Source organism: Malaya genurostris, chromosome 3, assembly GCF_030247185.1.
Source record: "Malaya genurostris strain Urasoe2022 chromosome 3, Malgen_1.1, whole genome shotgun sequence".
Lineage (NCBI taxonomy): Eukaryota > Metazoa > Arthropoda > Insecta > Diptera > Culicidae > Malaya > Malaya genurostris.
In genome coordinates, this window is record NC_080572.1 from 283,798,098 (window position 1) to 283,822,241 (window position 24,144).

Genomic DNA, 24,144 nt, shown 5'->3' on the forward strand with positions numbered 1-24,144 from the left:
AATGAAGCTGTCAAAATACATAGGAATGTTTATTCTCCAGTGAATTTTCATTTATTTGCGGTAAAAATTCGAATGATCGATGAATATTCTTTTAGAATATGAGAAAAAACATTGATTTCTTTTAATTAGAATTTCAATCAATTTATTTAAATGTTTAGCTTGAGAATAAATCTTAGTTTTTCGCATTCTGAATGGCATACAGATTAATAATAGTGATTTTTTTTTGTTTCCTCTTTACTGAAATAATAAGTCTGATCGTTTATTTCACACAGTAATTGTTTGAACCTTTATTTTCGATTTCAAAAATTGATTAGATAACCTCGGTTAGCATCAATATTTAAATATATATCAGTACCAGAGAAGTTTCGCGAATGCGAAAGTTTCATCCATTCCGAAAGATTGTTTAATGTAAAGTCTGCAATGTTTGTAATTATTTCCTCAGTTGATACTCGATTCCTGTATTGCTCTATGTGATAATTTTTCTAACATCATCGTTTCTTGGTTCATAAAGAAAAACACAGAAGGCGCTGAATAGTTTTGCGTTTGAAAGCCAATTATAGCTAAAGTTTTAATATTTTTCTTAATTCGGGTATCTTGTGAGAGTGTTAAGCTTTAAACGATGGAATAACTTGCCGTTTAATGTACGGAAAAGGTTGAAAAATTTGAAATATGCCGGAATATGCCAAACATTTCTAGTACCAAATGATGACAACGACTCATTTTTTATCCATATAATTGAAATGGTGCATTTGGGACTACTAATTTTCTCACTTTTACCTGAGACCGATTTGATCCGAGTTAGATGCTGCACACTTTGTTTTTGTACGACAAACGGTTTAATCACTTTGTTCAAAATTAACAACTTGAATTTTTTGAACTTCATCTTCAAGTATTTCGAAAAAGGCTAAATGTCAATAAAATATCATTTATTGATTTTGATTTTTTGAATCATTTTGTAGTTTATTTTTAAGACTAATACGTCTTACTACTTTTCAAAATCTACTCTCTTTTAAAGTGATAAGTTTTTGATCGTGAATATTTCTTGTTTTATTTAACGTATCAATATAACTCTTTCTCCACGTCATTGGAGATATGATCATCACTTTGTGGTAAAATTTGTGAATTATGATAGCCTAAAATTACCTGAAATTTGAGGTTTTCCAGAATGCTTGAGAAGTATAGAAAGTTAAAATTTTATGCTTCATTATTTATAGCCTGCATAATCGACTCGTTCAGTTAAAAACAGAATCCAATTCTGAAGTATTCAGTTTCAGAACACTAGACCAGTTATTTTTGCTCATTTTCAAAATCCAGACCTAAAATTCATTTCCTCTTCCAGAAGTCCCAAGGCTAGAACCGAGTACCAGAATTCTGAAAATGAGATCGACTTTCAGAATTCTAAGCCGGGCTTTTGGAAACGGTATTTGAATCCGGGAACAGTATCATGATTCTAGATCTAATAAAATTTGGAACTAAATTTCGAAAATGAATTCTGCATTTGGATCTAAATTTAAATCAGAACCCTGGAACTCGAATCGAGGCTTAGACCACAATTCAGTTCCAAAATTCCTTTCCGAAATTCAGATTTTCGAATTTAGAATTTAGAAGCTTAGAATTCCGAATGTGAAGTTTTGGAACTTTAGACCGAAATCCAGAAACAGAGCTCAGAAACAAAATCTAGTTGTATTTCCTGAACTCAGTTCTAAACTGCATTCCAGAGTTCAGGTTCTGAATTCTAAATCAGAATGCAGGTTTATAATTGAGTTTCAAAATTCAGATTCACATATCTAGAAGTATAAGTTTCTGAAGATTTTCAAACAAAATTCCCAATGGATTCTAGCACTGAAATTCTAAGTTGAATTCTGGATCCGAACTTTAAAACTGCTTCTCGGACCGGAATTTAGTAGCTAAAATCAACTGCGGATCAGAATCCATGCCCAGAATTCAGTGCAGAACCAACATCGTGGTCTCGAATTCAGTTTCAATACACAGGTGATCAGTTCAATAATACAGAATCAGAACTCCGATCTAGAATTCAGTTCAGGTATAAAATTCAGTTTCAGTTTCTTGCATCAAAATTGAGTTTCAGAATTCATTGAGTTTGTAGCATTCGGCGCTTTAATTTGGTTCCAGCATTCATATTCTGCTACATTCTATTCGTATTCACGTTGTCCGGTGTGTCTCTGACATTACCCACCCGCCTTTTTTGTTTTTCTTTCATGTCGTTTTCGGCTTGTCAGTATTACGCCTCATAATAATTAGATATACATCGCTAAGCAGATGTAAAGCTCCATCTCTAGCTGGAGTAGTAACTTTTTTGCATGCATCGAAGCCCTGTTTTGCACTGACGAATCGAAGATGGAATGTGAGACGGAAATAATGGAAACGAATTTTTTGGTTATGTACCTCAAGCCACGAAAATTGAGATTTTTAATGTTATCGTTGATTTATTTTCATTCTTGAATCTTTAATATCTAATTGTCACTTCTTAAAACGAATACTCATTATTGTATACTTATGTTGTTATGTTACTTTTGCTCTATGCGCTTTTTGCTTCTATCTTCATTCCTCATCAGAATTATAACACTTTCTATCTATTACTATTTAACTTTTATTCTTTGCTAGTTCCTATTAGCTTTTTATTCTTAATTAATATTTCGCTTAATTTTCCCGGCTTCAAAATTTTTACTTGATTCTTTTCGTTTCACTCATTTCAGTTAATTTGTTTTACTTAGTATGTTTAATTTTTCTTTGCTTTTTTCGTATTATTCTGTTTTCATTCAGCCATAGGGGAGATCAGGACTTTCTGATTTGATTTTTGGGTATATTTGATTTCTGTGCTATGTTATGACGGACTGACGTGAAAATACTCTATGTAGTCTGTTTGACTACTTTAGCTGTTAATTCAACTTCACGAATATCATTTTAATTCCCGTCTTAAAGTAAAGTAAGGGATAATTTAAATAAAAAGCTTTTTAATTCACCTAGTGGTGTAATGGTGCCTTTCTCATATTGCTTATATTTTCAAAAATATTACTAGAAGATTCTGTCAAGAAATTTTTTTTCAATCTTGAATAAAATAACCCTGGTAACCAGTAAGCACTAATAAGAGGCATAAAAATAGCATTTTATGAGCACCAAAAATACTTATAGCTCTATATCTGCAATACGAAAGCTCGTATGTCGTAAATCAATCATAATTCAGCTTTCAGAATGCACACCAACCATAAATACGCATTATATATACGACTATATTTTGCCTAAGTCGTCCTGAATTTAGTCTCAAGTGCGATTGAAATGCCAATTAGAGATTATTTCCTGTCATAATGCGGCATTAGTATGTGCTTCTTGGTTATCTGGGAAGCTTTCTTAGGGTATGAACTAACATAACCTTTTTAATTTTTAATAAGAATTTGTCTTTATTTTTCATCGTCGCACTAAATGATTAAACACACTTTATCCTATAGATCTGAAAACGGAAGTCAGACCCGCACGGAGAACCCGCAGATCACGAAATTACAACATTGCAATTGTTGTTTCACGCCCTGGTTGTTTCAACTAAAATGTTGTTGATTTAACTAACATATCTATTGATTTTGACATAACCATTCAGGTAACCGAAATTGTTGTATTCAAATGCTGTCACTTGGCGGAGAACGAAGACAGCAAAACGCAGAACAAAAAACCTCTTCATTTCACCAGAAGCGTTTCATATTGAAAATTTTCAATGGTAAATGAACATCATTTATGTTAGTTACGTAGTGGTCGTTTTATGTAAGTGAAAGTATGCAGAAGAATATATCAGTTAATTGTAAAACAAGTTTTCCATGTGTTAAACAGATATTTCTTCAGTATAAATGTTTTAATTTCATCTGAGAGTAATGTGTTCTAGGACATTTCATGTAAATGTTATTAAAACCGCTTAATGCTTAAAAATTTGCTGCTAAAGTGAAGTGGTACTATTTGTATTTTCTTGAAAGTGTATCTGTAGCATTTGGTTTACCAGCGAGATATTCTGCAAGTGAAGGAAAATTTCCTAATTCCCTGTGACCATTTTTCTGGTGAGTTCCCTTTTGAGAATTGTAATCTTTTGGTTCATTTCTATATCCTTTGTGAGTTTAGTGATAAAGATATAAGCAGTTAATTAGGTAAAATTTCGTTGTTCAAGCAGTGAACGATAAACTGCCCCCCGAAGAGGCTAACAGTAAAAAATATTTATTACAATTGGCGTCTTAAGTTCAAATAACTGAATAATTGGTTGAAACAACTGAGACATTTTTTTGCTTTCATACATACAAGTATCTTTGCTGGGATTGTGTCTTTGCTCAATTGAACGAGTGACATCTCATTGAAACGTTTCATTGTTCGCTCAGGGTGTTTGGCATTGCTCAACTGAAACGTTTCATTACTTGTTGGGTGTCGTTGCTAATCTTGTTGGGTGCACGATAAATAGGAAATGACAGATTAGTTAAAACAATAGTCGATTAGTTGTACCAAATTTTAACCAATCAAAATCAGAAAAACAACTAATATTTTAGTTGTTTTGCGATCGCTGGCTTTTCCGTGCGGATGAAATTAAACAGCAACCTATGAGACTATAGGATCTTTTTTTAACCTAAATTTGTGGAAATCGATCAAATCCTCTTTGAGAAAATTGAATGAGTCTAGTTTTATATTTTTTGATAACTATTTCCGGTACTTCTGGAATCGGGTACTTGAAACCAGTATAGCTAAGGTCGGTTAGTTTAGTAAGTTACTAATATAGCCTACAAATTAAATCAGTTTTGAGCCAAATCTAGAAGAATTTTGCCCTATTTTGCATCGTCACTTTAAATGACGGTGTGCAGTTTTAAACACACTTTACCCTATGAAAGCAAGATTAAATTCAATAGCAATGAGATTTTTTATTTAACGAGTGACATTATTTGACACACATACATACACACTTAGAATTCCGGCAAATTTTCACTAGTCAACTTTTCAAGTGATTGCATATACTTTTTTATATGAGAAAGGCAACAAGTATACTTTAATAGAAAAGCATCTTTATCATGATTTTGTGATAATACAAATTGAATGAAAGATTTACAAATTTACATATTTTTCACCTGAAAAATATAGATTTAAATGTGGCTACCTTGCACACAAGACGGAATTGAACAAAGCACGCTGCGAACGGCGCAATGTTTTGACACTCATCGCTCTATAATTTCGGAACCGGAGGTGGATCTGATCTGGATGAAATTGCACAGTATCTTTTAAAACAATGAGAGCTTTAATCATGATTTGTGAAATTCATTTTAACCGTTGCTGAAAAATCCAAGTGAGTTCCGTTTTCGAAGCTTTTCTTCACTATTATCGGTGCTTTCCCAAAGTAGTTCTATATATTCTCTAACTAACAAGACCTGGTAACTAGATGAATTTAGCAGTAAGTTTTATAAAAATGTGCACTTCTTTTCGCCATCACTTGTGAAAAAATGCTCATGAAATTGAAAATTTTCACTAATCGCACTGTAATACCGGAACCGGAGCTCGGATCTGGATCAGGTTTTCGAGGACTTCTTAAAGATTTTTAAGATCTTTTATTTGCTTCTTAGTTTGTGAAAATCAATTAAGAAATTTCCGAGAAAATTGAATGCGCATTTCTTTTAAATAAATTTGCACATATTTCCTGGTAATTACAGAATTAGAAGTCGGATCCAAATGAAACTCAGAAAAATCGTATGAGGTCATCAGACCTTCCATTTGAATCTGATTTTGTGAAAATCGGTTCAGCCATCTCTGAGAAAATTTTGTGACAATATTTGTCACATACATACATACACACAGACATTTTGTGATCTCGACGAACTGAGTCGATCAACATAGATATTGCCATTAAAATCAACTCTACCCTTCATTGGTACGCAATAAATAGGTGATTTATTTCAACAATAAAATCAGCTAAAATAATTATTTTTTTCGTTCAGCAAGACCAAAATTTTTATTCACCTTACACAGATATGATTGTTGATGTTGAAGGTAGAAAATGGTTTGAATCAATCATGTTCTACACACCTAGAAAAAATGGTGTGAATTTAAGTCTTCTGAGACCGACATATTCGAGTATCAAAAATGACTCATTTTACAGTAAATCAAACACAAGTTAATGCATTTCGATATATCTTTAATTTCTGAAACATGTAAGTTTACACGTCTGCTTGAAAAGTGGGGTATGTTTGACGTACATTCACATTATTCTTGTAAAATTCAATCATTTTACGAATTACCTTTTTTCTGAATTCTGGATTTATGTCACATATAGATTTCATATTTTTTGCTGTGTAGCTTTAAGTTGGCATGAATCAGAATTACATTATAAACTTTTCTGGAATGAAATATTGCATTTATTTTCATTCGTTTATATAAAATCTGTTACGCAACAAAATATGACCTATATGCGATAATCTAGCATACCGGTCCCATCTTAGCATGCTATGCTTTTCTCGCATGTGGCAAAATTTAAATATACTGTATATCAATATGGATCACTCTAGCGATTCACGAGGGACATCACAGTAAAGTGCAAAGGTGACAAAAAAGGTTACTAATACACTACAATTTTTTTTAATGCTCATATGACAGTTTTCCTAATCAGTACACTGAACCAAACAACTCCAAATAGATGGAATATTTCTCGATATAGACTGCACGAAAAAATAAGCTATAAATACGGTTTAAAATCGCAATCTGATACTAACTCGGATGGGAACATTTCTATAAAAACTCCTATTTATACAAATATGTGTGAAATGTACACGCTGAACTAAACAAATTAATCTTAATGTTAGTTCCAGAATTTTACCAACATTTCCGAATTATGAACTACAATTTCTTGATTAGAAAAATTACGGCTACGGTGATAGAAATATACAATACCAGGTTGTTTAATAAATAAAAAAAGCTTCAAAACAAAACAATTTAGTATATGAACAAACCGTAATTCGCCTTAACGAGAGCTATCAATTGAAGTAAAAGTAATAAGTAGAACTTCCTTTTTATTAGCATTTTTTCAGTGCTAAATAAACTTTCTATTCGCCGAATTTTGGAACGGTTCGTCTGTTGAATGAAATTTAATTACTTTTTAGAAAATAAAAATCGAAATTTCAAATTTTGACTACAAGTTTAAACTATTCGCAAAACAGTTCACAGCAAGGGGCAGATCGCTTAGTATATGCACTTTTAATTCATAGACAATTTATAAAAATGACAATTTTCCTTCACATTCTAACTTTCCCTGAGAGAAAAGATAATGTTCAGCTAATTTAAATTTAATGTCATGAACGCAATGAAAAAAAATATCGCAACCAAAGTAATTTGTAATACACCGTTCATTTCATTTTAATTTTGTTCGATATATCAGAATTGATCTGGGGGACGGGTATAGCGTGATGGGATAGTCGATGCCTTTCACGCAGCCCGCCTGGGTTCGATTCCCAACCCCGCTCATAGGGTCAGAAAGATTTTCTAGTCCGAAGAGGCGAATGACCTAAGATGTTAAAGCCTCTATAATTGAAAAAAAAAAGAACTGATCTGCCAAACATTGCCTTCACAGCCTATAGCCTATAGGTTATAGGTCTTTTCAGCACTATTCATAACATTTATGACCAAAGTTAAATACTACTTCATAACTCTTGAAAGTGAAGACGATAGGTCTAAAAGAGTGTAATTCTACATTATTTATAGGCGATATTTACTTTCGTCAGAAAAAAAAACACATTTAAATATGAAAATGTTCACACCTCTATGTGGGCATCATGCTCGATTATTTTTGACATTTTACTTTTGGGTGCACGCTAAACGCAAACTATCAAACATGACTGATGACTAATAGCCTTTTCCGTCACGAGATAGTGCTACTGTGAGGTCTTTTTCGATTTGTATTGAATTCGTTAAAGTGATCCATATTGATATATAATATATTTGCAAAAGTTCAAGTTTGATTTTCCATTCGCGTGCAACTATTTTTGCGAGGAACTGAGATTGAAATGAAAAGTATACAAAAAGAATTATCGTGCACTAAAATCTCAATTTACGCAAATTTAATTTACGCTTCTTTTTTTACGCACTTTATTTGAAATAACGCGATTTTTTATTTAATTTACGCGATGATTGCGTAAAAAAAGGTTTTTGCAAAATGGTGGAAATTTCAATTTATATGCATATACAAAACAATCTGCCTACAGGAAATTGAATGTTGTGAATAGTATATGAATAGTATAGTGCTAGATTGTTTAGTTTCGAAGAACCCAAATAAGATCTTGGACATCCAAGAATTCTCTTGAAAACAGATATTGTATATAATCACTTAACAAGTGACTTTTGTATGACTGTTGAGTGTACTCGTAGGACTAATTACAGAAAATCGACATACTGTGATGAGATCTGTAGAAGAACTCGCTCATCCAAAACCTCCTCGAAACAATGTAACCGATGACTTTAGCGAGTTTATTGATTGTGGTCTATACTTTTTGTGTTTTAATCAATTTATGGAATCATTGCGACGAATTATTAGATAGTGCTGGTTCATCCAAATATTACTTGCAGTTCAGGCCTTAAGATCTACCTGTGTAACACAGTGAAGTAACGAACTTATCGTTCTCGGTACACATTCGTGATCCCGGATGCGATGGAAGCGGGTCGTTTCGCCGAATGCCATTTCGCCGAAAGTCGTTTCGCCGAATAGGTAATTTCGCCGAAAAGGTCATTTCGCCGAAAGTCGTTGCGCCGAAAGGGATATTTCACTTAAAGGGTAATTTCGAATACATAATGGCTACGAAATGACATCCGGCGAAACGGCTTTCGACTTTCGGCGAAATGACTGTAGTTCTTGGAGAAAAGATGAAAATACACATGTAAGCAGTATATAGCTCTACGATTATGAACAGCATTGTAAAATTGTACATAAACTACTAAATGCTCTTGTAGATCTTAAGATCTGTTTTCACTGAAGTTTTTGGACGACTAAGAATGTTCCGAGAAAAGGTCAAAATACACAAGTACGCAGTATGTTGCTCTACGATTATGAGCAGCATTCAAAAACTATACTTAGACTACTGAATGCTCGTATAGATCATAAGATCTGTTTTCACTGTAGTTCTTGGATGACTGGGAATGTCCCGATAAAAGGTCAAAATACACTAGTAAGCAGTATGTAGCTCTACGATTATGAACAGCATTCAAAAACTATACATAGACTACTGAATGCTCGTATAGATCTTAAGATCTGTTTTCAATGAAGTTTTTGGACGACTGGGAATGTTCCGAGAAAAGGTCAAAATACACGAATAAACAGTATGTAGATATACGATTATGAGCAGCATTCAAAAACTATACATAGACTACAGAATGCTCGTATAGATCTTATGATCTGTTTTCAATGAAGTTCTTGGATGACTGGGAATGTTCCGAGAAAAGGTCAAAATGCACAAGTAAGCAGTATGTAGCTCTACGACTATGAGTACCATTCAAAAACTATACATAGACTGCTGAATGTTCGTATAGATCTTAAGATCTGTTTTTACTGAAGTTCTTGGATGACTGGGAATGTCCCGACAAAAGGTCAAAATGCTCTATTAAGCAGTTTGTAGCTCTACGATTATGAACAGCATTCAAAAACTATACATAGACTGCTGAGTGCTCGTATAGATCTTAAGATCTGTTTTCACTGTAGTTCTTGGACGACTGAGAACCTACCTGGAACAGCTATAAAGAGACAAGTAAGCAATGTGTAGCTCTAAAAGTATGAACCTGAAACAAAAAAATGTATCAACCGTTGTAGTTCTTGGTGTGACACGGTGTAGTCCCTAAGGACAATACTCCAAGTAGTTCTTGGATCGTGGAACATCTCCATAGCCTCAGGACATACTCAGAAGGTCATCAAGCGCTAAAGCATCGATTGGTTATGTTATTTACACTAAAATCAAATGAAATATGAAAAATATTTTTTTACACGAAAAACTTTAAATAACGCGATGTTGTATATAATTTACTCGAAATTTTATTTACGGACCCCCGGTTTTGCGCGTAGACTGAGGTTCCAGTGTACCGGCAAATTATTTTTGCAATTTCTGAAAGTAACGTAAAAATAGACGCTTTCCGTCGGGTTAACGCAAAAGTGACCAGAACGCATATGGGACTGATTTACTATGAATCAACATGAATTTCTAAGAGTTATATGGAGCAACTGATTATCAAACAATCTATTCCCTGTTTGAAGACAATACAACACTTACCATTATGTCAATGCATTCTAGCTCTGATGTAATTGAAACACATTGAGGGAAACTTTCCAGTAAATACGCATTCCATTGAATTCACGTTTGAGTTTTCGTTCTGTGGCTTACCTGAGCGCTACAGTTTGCATTATTTTTTGTTCAATTTTTTCTATTGTTTTTTTTCTTTCGCTACAGATGTCTTTCTACACCTCGGTTGCAGTACTGGCACCAGCAATCGCCCTTTCGAAGGCAACAGGTCTCGATACGCACGTGGCCGTGGTGCTGATCTACTTCGTCTGTGTGTTCTACTCTTCGCAGGGTGGCATGAAGGCAGTCGTTATTGCTGATACCTTCCAGGTGAGTTGAGCGAAGCTATTTTTTTTAGTGCCAATTGTGCGTTCCTGGGTGCATGGAACCAATAGCGGGTTGGGGTGGGGGGAGGTGGTGAAAGGATTTCCGGCATTGTTACTTCAGCTAAATGCTTGTTGGAATAATGTAGTAGTTTCGTGCTCTGGTAGATTTGTAGCATGGAATAACACCCGTTTGTTATGTTTTCTCCTTCAGGTTGGGTATCAGGTATTCTGTTGTTTTTTCTCTTCTATATCTGACAACTTCCAACAGTGGGATAACAAATGAGCAAAACAATCCAGCAGACAACTGTTGGCAGGAATGTGCCACAGGAGAAGTATGAACTGGGAAAACCATTTCTAGTGTGCTCCTGGTCCATTAACTTTAGGATTGTCACTGACTAGTTGAGTGAACATTTGTGTCCATTCTCAGGCGGAGACTTTTCGACTTGAGAACTGCTTTCATGAAAAACACTCACCTAAGAACCAGAAAGCAGCTAGCTTGCATCGTTTTATGTTAACAGCAAACCAGGAACCTGGTCCTGTTTTATCATCCAACAATCATCGTACTCAGCGTACGGTTCTGCCATTGTTGCTGGATTTGAAATGGAGTACAAGAGGATGTCAGCGAAGTGATCAACCATTGTTGCTATCCAGTGATTGTCCTTTCTTCCGCCTCAAGTACGTACGACAAGAAGTGTGCTTTTGCTGTTGAGTGAAAAGCGCGTAACGACAGGAAAAAGGTTGACGTAGATCATGTTGAGTGGACAGAACCGGTAGGAGATAAGTGGCTCGATGGCTCAGAGGGAATGGCAGTCCGTGAACAGGAAAGCATTGTTGGAATGAAAATGATTAAATTTCTCTTGCATGCGGCCACACAGTTTACCGTTGGGTTGCTTGAACTGCACTCCACATTTCGCGTTCGACCGTTCGCAGTGCCAACCTCTATTCTTGGACCAATGAAGTTGGAAAGTGAAGGACTGCAGTCGTAAATAAAGAATGCACGGACGCTGACAGTGGGTACCTTATCTTTCGCTCTATTCAACAGTCTAGTTGGACTCGAAGCTAGAATACACACCCACACACACACACACACTTACCATTATGTGCAGCTTCCCACAAAGGAGGCACACTTAACAGATTGCTTTTGCCAGGCGATTAAATGGATGCTGCGTGTCGATGTGCGTTAGGCGTGAATCATGAAAGGATATGAAAGGTTGGATGTGTTTTTTTTTCTCACACAGTTAAATGCTGATTTTTGATGTTGTTGAACTTAATTCCTTTGATGAAACTATTATTGATATTTGAAAAAAGTACTTCGGTTCAGTTGTCGGGTCGGAAAACCGGGTGCAATAAGACCCGTGCAAAACAAATTGTCTTACCCATCCATGCGGGAGCCTAATACTTTCCCCCGTCTTTATTGTGTGTTCAACAACCGTTCGCTGATTGAAAAATAAGTTGTGAAATGAAAAACAAAATCCAATAAGAGTATTATTCCACTGGCGGCATGTTGAATTGAAGACTTGAACTGAAGACTGAAAATATTCTAGAAACATTTACGAAAAAACAGGTTGAAAGTGAACTAAGTTAGAGAACTGCATTCGAGACGTGTATGGGTATTAACTGATTTGATACCGTTTGACCGTTTAAGATTTTGTAGTCCTGAGAAAGACCACTCGGTTTCGGAAGATTGTCTACATAAGTTCTTTATGTTATTTTTGGGATCCTGAAAAGGTGTCTTGGAAATTACTATTTGCTCACGAATGATTACGTTTTTATTCTAGGAATTAGCGTTTTTTTAAGTTTGAGTCTTGACCTAGAAGAAACCAGTACATAATTATAATCGTAACACTCATATATTTCAATATTTCATATATCTCAATATTTGAGTGAAAAAAACTATCAAAATGCTGAACGAAAGTCATTTCTGGCATTTAGAAGAACCGAATTGTGAAATATTACACACTGTTCGGAACATATTTGTCTAAAGCGATGCAGCCAAATGCTAACTTCATTTGCGCTCGTTTGGTGCGAATTTCACACAGCGCAAAGGGCACAAAGCTAATCAGTTTTTGTTCTAGATTTCTAGTGCTCAATTGAATTTTATTAGTTTCTTTTTGGACATCATTTTTGTACAATTTATAGTTACCACGGTTTGAAAAAGCCGGGTGGGTAATGTCAGAGTCATAACTGGATGTCGTGAATACGAAAACAACAGACATGTTCCTTAACACTTCCGAAAATTAATTAGTGGATCAATTGTATGAATTATGCAAGCATTCCCCTTTTTCACATTTTTCGTAAAAACAAAGAACGCTTCACTTGATCTCGATTACTGTGAATTTCACACAGCGAAAAGTGCACAAATCTAATCGAACTGTTCTAGATTTGCACTAAACTGACGATATTTACCTACGATTTGCGAAGAAGGAATTCTAATAGTTCTGTAGAAAACTTTTAAAGGTATTAGAACGACTGATTTTGTGTGATGCTTTCCACCGTTGTTTTTTAACCAATGCGAACAACTGGTAGCTGTGACGTAATCGCCCTTGTCGGAAGCGAAACTAGCTTTGCAAGCGACACACAATACATCTGTTCGCAGTGGAGATAGAATCCAAACTGATCCAAGTTTTGTTAAGTGGTTTCTTTTTACGCGATTTCGTTTGTACCTTTTTCACTAATGGACGGTCCTAACGGCTATAAAAATATCAGCATATAGAATTTTAATGACGATTATTTCATTTTGGATTTGCATTTCATTGAAAGAAATTATGAGGATGCTGTACGGGATTCATTCAGAAGGACCAGATTGTGGAACTCACTACGATATTAAGCATTGTTCGGAACATTTTTCTAGAACGGTTTGTTTTACAGCAGCAGATATTTTGTTCTCTTTCTCAGAACGCGTTCTGATTGGCTGGTGTTGATATGGGTCAAATGAGACAGGTTTTTCAATAGTGTACTAATGAAATACTTCAATGCTGTTGTTATACACGTTTAAGTGTAAAAATTTGGATTTTATTGGTTATTTAGTTATTAGGTTATTTGATACTCATTGCACTATAATTTCGGAACCGGAAGTCGGAGCTAGATGAAATTGCACAGTGTCTTTTAAGACACTGAGAGCTTCAATTTGAATTATGATTTGTGAAAATCGGTTTAACCGTTGCTGAAAAATCGAAGTGAGTTCCATTTTTGGAGCTTTTCTTTACTATTACCGGTGCGTTCGGAAGCGAAAACCGGGCACTAGTAGTCCCAAAGTAGATTTATATATTTACCAACTAACAAGATCTGCCAACTAGATGAATTTACCAGTAAATTCTATAAAAATGTGCACCTCGTATCGCCATCACTTGAGAAAAAATACTCACGAAATTGAAAATTTTTGCTAATTCCACTGTAATACCGGAACCGGAAGTCGGATCTGGATCAACTTCTCTGAGACTTCAAAGATTTTCAAGACATTTCATTTGCATCTTAGTTTGTATGAATCGGTTTAGAAATTTCCGAGAAAGTTGAGTGCGCATTTTCTTATAGATTTGCACATATTGCCTTGTAACTCCGGAACCGGAAGTCGGATCGAGATAAAATTCAGTAGCGATTGATGGGACCATGGAACCTATCGTTTGAATTTAAGTTTGTTAAAATCGGTTGAGCCATCTCTGAGAAAATTGAGTGAAATTATTTATCACATACACACATACACATACACACACAAACATACGCACACAAAGACATTTGCTCAGTTCGTCGAGCTGAGTCGAATGGTATCAGGTGTACAACTTTGCTTCCGCCGTTTTTTTTTCCAAAATTAAAAGTTTTACTGCGAAAAAGTGCTTACAGATGTATTATTCAAAGTATTGTCCGTCGCTAGTGACAACTTTCTCCCATCTTTCCGGCAATTTTCGGATCCCGGCTCGGAAAAAGGAGTCCTCTTTTGACGCTATTCATGAAGCAATCCATTTTTCCAACTCTTCGAAGGATTGAAAAAGGTTGATCTGCCAGGCCGTGTGCCATCGAACGGAATAGGTAGAAGTCAGAAGGGGCGACATCTGGGAAATACGGCGGGTGGGGCAAGACTTCCCATTTCAGCGTTTCCAGGTACTTTTTGACCACTTTTGCGACGTGAGGCCGAGCATTGTCGTATTGAAGGATGACTTTGTCATGTCGCTCTTAATATTGTGGCCGCTCTTCTTTTAGCGCGCGACTAAGGCGCATCAGTTACGTTCGGTAGCGATCTCCTGTGATGGTTTCACCCGGTTTTAAGAGCTCGTAGTAAATTACACCGAGCTGATCCCACCAAAATACAAATCAACATCTTAGCGCCGTGAATATTCGGTTTTGCTTTCGACGAAGTAGCATGCCCGGGCTTTCCCATGATTTTCTGCGTTTAGGATTGTCATATCGATCCACTTTTCATCACCTGTTACGATTCGATGTAAAAACCTCTTACGATTTTGTCTTTGAAGCAGTTGCTCACATACAAATAGACGGCGCTCGATGTCCCTCGGTTTCAACTCGTACGGCACCCAGTTTCCTTCTTTCTGAACCATGCCCAGGGCCTTGAGACGTTTTAAAATGGCTTGCTGACTCACTCTCAACGATTCGGCAAGCTCTTCTTGGGTTTAGCACGAATCTTCATCAAGCAATGTTTCTAGTTGTTCATCTTTGAAGGTTTTTTCTCTTCCACCACCATGTTTGTCTTCGAAATCGAAATCACCATTTTTTAAACCGAAAGTTTCTGAGAGCATTCGATACGCTTCAGCTGCATTTTTTTCGAATTGTAACGGAAAAGTAAAACTTCCCGCAAATGGCGAGAATTGGGCACATAAACAGACATTTTCGAGCGTGAATAATACGAAAACAAGAACAACTGTCACTGAAACGGCGATGACATTTTGTTAGGCACTGTACACACTCACTTTAAAGGCATTATCATCTATTTATTTTGACCAGCCTCAGCCGGTACAGCCACCTATCGGAAAACGGCGGAAGAAAAGTTGTACACTTGATATTTGACACGTTTAAATGACGGTTCAAAAGTCGGTATCTGCAGTGATTGTATAGTCTTTCTATATGAGAAAGGCAAAAATCGAAAAAAAATCTCCGTAAATAACTGGAAAACACTCTTAGAAATGATATCAAAAATATTCATTGTTATTTAAAAAAGTTATTAACAAGTAAAAGTTAAAAAAGGATCAGTTTTCATAACATAGTTGCAACTTTTTTAAGGTATTATTAAGATCGATAAAAACTAGAAAATGCACGTCAAACATTTTTTGAGAAGCAACTATTTTTTATGATGATTTTGATTAAGTTGTTGTGACGCGCCCTGAACAAGAACAAATAATGAATATATTGTTGTATAAAGGTATTTACATTCACATTTGTTTACAATTTGTTGTTTGCATGTATTTACATTCGCTAGGTGTTGTCACAATTCTTTCCGACGTTTTATATTACCGCAAATCGAAATGCGATGCGTTAAAGACTTGAAATTCGGTGATTATGTTTCAATGTGAAAATTACAGTACATTTGAGGGTGAAAAGCAGCTACGCCGCGCAAGCTACGCCGCGCAGCAATCCTCAATTCTCGAAGTGTGTGCTCCGGAATCGATTCGAGTTTGCAGGAGACAGATTAGAGCCCGGAATCAATGCGTATCGGTATCGCTTCCAGGATCGAAAAACAGTGCTGGAGTTTTCGGCAGGATGACTGTGCGCATACATGCTTTTCAATTCGGATCCGTTTTGCCTTTAACCTTGTCGGTTTTCTCGCCTCGATCCCATCCGCCTCAGTCTGGTATTCGGGGCTGGGCGGAATTCAAGTGGATTCGCTGTGTGTCAGGTCGGAACGTTCCGCGAATCAGTTCGGATGCCAACAGGATACGAATCTAATTGCGAGAGTGTTATTTGAATATTACCGCGTGACGAGCTTTTCGCTATACCCTCTCGAGATTGGGTGCGATAATGTCTATTGAATTTTGTTCTTGCTATCGAAATGCGTGAGATTAAAAGGAGATTTAATTTGTCAGGAATGTGAAATGGAATCTGTCTGCTTTCACATTTAGAATCTTTTGAGGTTCGTATAACAAATTTGATCAGATTTCGCAGTCAATTTTCCAGTTGATGATGGACTGTGCATTTTCAAAAAGCCGTTAGCAGCACCATATAAAAAGTAACTTTTTTTTATGAACCATCATCACTACAAACGGTCTATAAATTCTCCGGAACGGGTCATTTCTCAGTCCAATCTTGGCGCCCATTATATTTCCGTCGGTCACAGAACCGTTTTGTCGCCGTCTCGCAAACAAGCTTGCTGCCTTATCAATTTAATGTCATCTTTATTACGACTTACAAACAAGTTCTTTTTATCGTCCCATCACAACTTTTCTTTAAATTTGCTTTTCTTCGCACAGCACGCGTCCGATGTCCCTTTGGCTGTTAAATGTCAATTTGCACTTGTGATCCTTTTTTTTCTCCTCTTCTGATGGCCACTTTCTGTGTCTGTTTGGTGATTCCCGGGCAACGGGAGTGAAAATTGGTACAGACAAAAAGCACCCATGAGAGCGAAAAACGAAATGTTACGGCCATAGGGTTCCACAAAAGGACCGTCGCTTTCAGTCAATCCGTGAATTCCATCTCATTCACTAACACTAGACCAGACCAGATTGGAAGTTGGGATTATCTGGCCAAATTGGCACCATCACTATCAGGAAAGGGTCGATAGAATTTAGATAACAGTTTGTTTTCAAAAATACATGAAGCGAACCGTAAATGATTGACATGTTTTTCATCGGCCCGGCATTGGCATCGGCATCGGAAATGTCAAACATCCGAAATAGAGATTAATACACTGTGCACTGCAGCGTGTTATTGGGCCACCAAAATGCAGCCAAGTGATTGATTGTTGAACTGATTTGTTCTCGCGGGGAAACCGAATGTTGATCTTGATCAAACTGCAACTCAAATGGCAACTGAACAGTAAAAAAAAACATTACATTGTTTTAAAGATTTCCAGCAATCTATTTTTGTTTGTATCACAATGTTCTGAAAAAACATTGCACTGACCCAGAAGGGTTATTTTTTTAAATATTTCCAAACCTTTCCCAACTGCCACAACATTCCACATTCGTTTTTGAATAATTGAAGTATTGTACGTATGGTTTGATAAAATATGTCACTTCTGGGAAGCGATGGTACGTTTTGTTTGTTCACATGTGAAATACACTACGAATATGGCAAACCAAGGTACGGAATTGTTCGAAATGCTGCTTGGAGAGTGTTCCTGATTACATTGTCACTCAGTATGTCAATGTTGTTTACTGCTTATGGGAAACAGAGTTTTTTTTATTGTTGCTGTTGTTTTTGGAACCAACTTATTCCGGTGTTATCAATTCTGTATAAACAATAGATAAAAATCGAAATCAAATTCATTGGATTTCCTGTGGGAAATCAACGGCGAAACCCATTTTTTCCTACTGGCCCCCGTACTGCTAGGCCTATTTTTCACCGACTCCACAGATTGATGTTCGAAAATTTATTTTCTCCTGAGTTGATTCGCGCGTGCCTGTCTTTTATTTGATAAGCTAAAAATTATGACATCCAGCGCCCTTTTGTCTCGTTCTCTCTCTCTGCCACCAACATCGAAACTAGTAAAATGACGAATAGCTTCACGTCACGTTTGCTGCGGAGAAAAGAGCCTTCGCTTGATACCATCTTCTGCCGGTGGCTACCTACTCGTTAATATCTGACATTTGTCTGGCTTGGGTGCCGGGAAGGCAATAAGCGTTTGCCGGTTCGGATCGGCAAATTTAAATTTGACGGAATCAGTCAGCCGGCACACGGGTGTGGGTGCGCGTCTGATGCCTCAATTTTGATTGAGTGAGTTCGGGTTCGGTGCGCCGTTGCCGAAAGGGATCATGATTTTACTTACTTCCGCAATTGAGATTGGGACCGCTCCGAGCGCCCGCCCGGTTCTGCGGTAGTTCCTTGCTATGCCCGCTGAGTACGTCTGACAAAACTCGTTTGCGAGTGGCGCAAATTTTGGCGGAGAACGATCATTCATTTCGCCACAAGTTAGTCGTACCGAGGACGTATTTTTTGATGTTACACGTTTCGTCACTCAGTCAAATAACCAAGCATAACGGTGGTGATGGGATTCGAGTTTTAAGATTTATTGCCTAGAAATTTGCATACATGAATGATGGTTGCAATCGGATATCGTATGGTGAATCGTTGCAAATTGCAAATAGCAAATAGAAATAACGATATCTGTGTCTGTTACTATCTCGTTACAACATTAGTGACAAAAAAGTAAAGATTTTTAAATATAGTGGGAATATAATGGATGTGATTTTAACTAATTAATTTTTGACGGTGATTGGAGAGGCTTTTTGTTCGTTAAGTATTCTCATGTGAAAGTCGTCTGAGATAGCTCTTTGTTTGCGTGACTCTGACCGTAAGCAGGTTACGACTGTATCGAACGATACACGAAAGTGAACAATAGACATGTATGTTGATAATTTTTTTTCTTTCAAACGTATTTTACTTCGTTTCCAAGAGATGGAATTTCAAGGATGTTAAAAAAAGTGTTGACTGATTATCTTGGAAGGTATTGGTTAGAGAAATTATATTTTGCATGTAACACTCAATCCAGGCATCTTACTTCAATTATAATTTTTGATAACTTTGATGTATATTTTTTTTATAAAGAAAAAAGAGTTTGTTCTTTAGAGAGCTGAAGAATAAACTTACAAAAATATTACAGGGTTACATTGAAAATGCAAAGAATACCTTATGGCAAATTATTTGAAAACTATTCTTTAGCTGGATGTCATCGTAAAGTTTTAAAGTTTCCTAAAAATTCAATTTTAGATGCGAATTAACCCAAGATATAAAACTAGACGAATGAAATGATTTACTACATGGAATGAGAAGTACCGGGAATAACAAAGAAAAAGTCGATTTTTTACCGTGAAATTTTTTTATTCTTCAGTGTAATCTCCATTTAGAGCGATGCTCTTTGAAGAAGGTTTGCCAAGGCCTTCAAAATAGGCTTTTGTTTCTGCAATGACCTCAGCATTCGACAAGAATTTCTTTTCCTGGAGACAACCTAGAGGTTTGGAAATAGATAATAGTCGCTGGGGGGCAGGTCTGGAGAATACGGGGGATGATGGACCAATTCGTACCGCAAATCATTTATGCATGAATTTGCATAGCTCAATCATTGTTATGCATGAATTTGCATAGCTTGATAAATACTAGAACTCGTCTGACACGATCAGCTGTTATTCAAACACTAGTGGATATATTGTCATGAAATTTGGTATTGGGCCATCTAGAGGCTTGTTCTCAACAAAAATATACACGGCTCAAAACTATTCACGTCTTTTCTGTGAAAGGCCCGGGACTTTTAATGCCATGTGGTAATATAATATAAATATTAATTTTCGATACATAAGCATAAAAATTTCTAATTATATTACTTACATGATTTTGTCATTGTTAAAAATAAATCATTTGCTGCAGGAAAAGCTGTCAACCTGCTTGTGGTTTGAAGAAAAAAACGATCAAACGGTTAAAACCGAGTATAAATAAACTCTTTCATTCAAACAGTGAATCGATTCAATCGAAGATTGTACAAATTTTTGTTGAATTTTACTTACAATACCATCAAAAATAAATGAAGAAAGAGACAGTTCATACTACCAAAGATAAATGAAGGGTAGATAGTGTTTTGGCACCATTTAATGCAAAGAAGTTCTATGATTATTTTCCTATTAAAGTTTAAGGCTGAGTGTACTGTCAAGCCACCGTTTCGATCGTAAATTAAGATTCTAGCGTGGTGGACACGATCACGTCGACAAATCAATCCATTTTAAGCGTACAATATTGAAGTAATGTTTTCGAATGAAGTTGAAAATATAAATCCATTTAAAAAATCCCGAGATACAAGCGTTTCAAATTAGGCCTGAAAAATCTATCGCCGCTAGTTCTAAATTAGTCTGCTACTTACCGAAAATCAAAATCAACAGTTAATTGTTGAGAAGCAGACTGAAAATGGCATCCACACACCGCAATCCGTGCAAAAACGACCATCCAGCGAGCCAATGGATGTAACTTTTAATTTTGTCATCCATTTCCACTCGCTCCACAGTCAAACTACTTGCTTCGCTCACAGTGAAGCAATTACTGAGCTGAGTATGTGTCGGTGCTTATATTTATAGATTCCTTTTTGTGCGATAGTTCGTTCTGTCCAGAACGGTCGAGGATGACATCATTGTGGCAAGTTGTGATTGGCTCGTGAAAACATAGGTTAATTTAAACCTATTTTTCAATGATATACTATTGAAATACTGAAACAACGTTTCATCTTATGTTTACGTTGAATGTTTCAGAATCGATTGGTAGTTTATAGTTTATAGTTAAATCCATACACAAATGACTGAGAAATAAGCGTTAAAAATTATGACAAAAAAATTTTCCGCGGCTATTTTTTGCAATTTTTTTAACTGGCCCGTATAGTTAAGAGTAAGGAATTTTTAATGCCAAAATTTAACAGAACCTATATTTGTGTTTTGTGCGAAAGTTTATATTGCGCAGAACGATGGGGTATTTTTTCATGCTTGGTGTGAAGCCTCCCTATACCGACCGCTGCAGAACTGCTACTGATTTAAATGTGTGGTGAGAAGCAGCGATCAAAACCGTCGGCCGTGTTGGAGGAATCAATAGGATGACATCATTACGGCATGATTTTTTTTTATTTAAAAGATATTTTATTCAGGCCTATTTGCGTACAAGCTTTACGTGGCCGATTTAGCTGAGTTTTTAGATAATTTTTTTTGTATTGGATCTCGTTGTCACCCTTTTTCTAGGGGGAGAGGAGCTCCCATTTTCCTCCTGCGAGGAAAGTTTGTTCGTGGTTCGTCTCGTCATCCATTGCCGTGGTATTGTTGTTGATTTCGTTGCTAGTTGCTGTAGATGTGCCTTGTTGTACATTGTTTGCAGTTGCAGTTCACTGTTGTTGGTGACTGTCACAGGTGTACTGGGGTTGCTTGGGGTTGGTGTGAAGGAAGCATCGTTGTCCTTTGGTATAGTTCTCTCCTTGTCCGGTTTATCACATGGCTTACCGTAGTGAACAGCTGACAATATTGACATGTGGCCATCTGATTGTCATAGGTAACAAGTGATTTGCACGGGATTCTTGTATCCTGACCGAATGTCACATAAGAAGGTATAGGCCTCCTCAAGCGCATGTGTAACAAACGTACGCCATTTAGAATACCGGGAAAAAAATTCTTCTTCTTTTCTTTTTCGATAGAGAGAATCTCTCCGTATTGGGACATGGTTTTGCGAATATAAGGATCGATGACGCTTGAGGGAAGATCATGCACACGCATTTCTATAGCACTATCTTCCATACATACTGGAATGATGTACTTGATATTTTCATGCTCCACATAGTGCACATTATTATTGTCTTTAGCGAATTGAATTGCATCCAACTCTTTATAGAACTGGATATAAATAACATTATTGGTCTTATTGCATTGAAGTAAATGGACACGTTTAATGTCAAGATGCATTTGCTCCCTAAGCAAACCTTCAAGTTATCGTATCGAGGGTCGAATTTCGCACTGTCTGAAGTCAACAATAATTGTATTCTTTCGTACCGGCTTTTGTTCGTTTGGTTCACTCATTTCGAGATCGTTCTATTGTTCACTACACAATACTGTATTTATTTTCTTCTGTCCCTAACGCAAGCGGTTATGGTTCATCGACTGATTTGGATGAGATGTGAAACCGAACTGATTACGGCATGATGGTATTTTTTGGTAGTGAAACACTTCAATGTTGTTGCAATATGTGCCCACCAATTTTATCCCACCCTAGAGTGCAATGTACTAGTCTTGTTACCGGTGTTTTTGTTTTTTTCTTGAAATTTTTTTACAATTTAATCGTAGTTTGACTTACATCTGCGGAGCAGCGAGTTTTGCATGTCTAGTCTAGTTATACGATTCAAAGTTTAAAAAATCGATCATCGAAAGGACAATTTTCCCAAAATATCAATCCTCTAAGGGCTGAGGACAGTACCGTAAAGTGGTAGGTTATTTGCTATTTTCCCGTTTCAAATTAAATTTTCTTGGATACGGTGCAGAATATAGAAAAACCCACCTGACAATGTCTTCGAAATTTAGTTGAGAGTTTTCTGTGAAAATTTCAGAATGATTCATTGAGTTTTGCGGTCGTGTTGTATTTTTTTCTGACTGAAGAACTGCTGAAAATCGGAACGCTCGGAAATGCATACCTCTACTTGTTCATCGAATATCTCGGCTTTGAAAGTCTAGATAATTCAGTTTAGATACGATTAGTACAAAAAAACATATAACAGATCGGCTGAAAAGTTCGTATCGTTTCTATGAGAGGGCGCCACTAGAATTAAATCCATACCATTTTCAGTTAGTACCAAACCTTCAAAAGATACGTGTATAAATTTGACAGCTGTCTGATTATTAGTTTGTGAGATATGCATTTTGAGTGAAGCTACTTTTGTTATTGTGAAAAAAATGGAAAAAAAGGAATTTCGTGTGTTGATGAAACACTACTTTTTGATGAAAAAAAGTGCCGCCGATACCAAAAAATGGCTTGATGAGTGTTATCCAGACTCTGCACCGGGCGAAGCAACAATTCGTAAGTGGTTTGCAAAATTTCGTACTGGTCATATGAGCACCGAAGACGATGAACGCAGTGGACGTCCAAAAGAGGCTGTTATCGATGAAAACGTGAAAAAAATCCACAAAATGATTTTCAATGACCGTAAAGTGAAGTTGATCGAGATAGCTGACACCCTAAAGATATCAAAGGAACGTGTTGGACATATTATTCACGAATATTTGGATATGAGAAAGCTTTGTGCAAAATGGGTGCCGCGTGAGCTCACAATCGATCAAAAACAACAACGAATTTAAGCAGTGTGCCTTAATATTATATTATATTATTGAATAAAAAATAAAAAAAAAAACAACGAATTAATGATTCTGAGCAGTGTTTGGAGCCGTTATATCGAAATAAAACCGATTTTTTTCGTCGATATATAACAATGGACGAAACATGGCTCCATCACTTCACTCCGGAGTCCAATCGACAGTCAGCTGAGTGGACAGCACGCGATGAACCGAACCCAAAGCGTGGAAAGACTCAACAATCGGCCGGTAAGGTTATGGCGTCTGTACAATTTTGGGATTCGCATGGTATAATTTTCATCGACTACCTTGAAAAGGGAAAAACCATCAACAGTGACTATTATATAGCGTTATTAGAGCGTTTGAAGGACGAAATTTCAAAAAAATGGTCTCATTTGAAGAAGAAAAAAGTTTTGTTTCATCAAGACAATGCACCGTGTCACAAGTCGATGAAAACCATGCTGAAATTGAACGAATTGGGCTTCGAATTGCTCCCTCATCCACCGTATTCTCCAGATTTGGCCCCCAGTGACTTTTTCCTGTTCTCAGACCTCAACAGAATGCTCGCTGGTAAAAAAT

General features: G+C 36.5%; 1 protein-coding gene across 1 annotated transcript in view; it reads left to right on the plus strand.

Annotated features, from left to right (window-relative positions):
• LOC131434363 (sodium-coupled monocarboxylate transporter 1) overlaps positions 1-24,144 on the plus strand; it is a 211,806-nt gene that overhangs the window by 24,177 nt on the left and 163,485 nt on the right. The window contains exon 5 of the mRNA XM_058601032.1: positions 10,452-10,613. Within this exon, the coding sequence (XP_058457015.1) occupies positions 10,452-10,613 (162 nt within the window). The remainder of the gene's footprint in view (positions 1-10,451; positions 10,614-24,144) is intronic.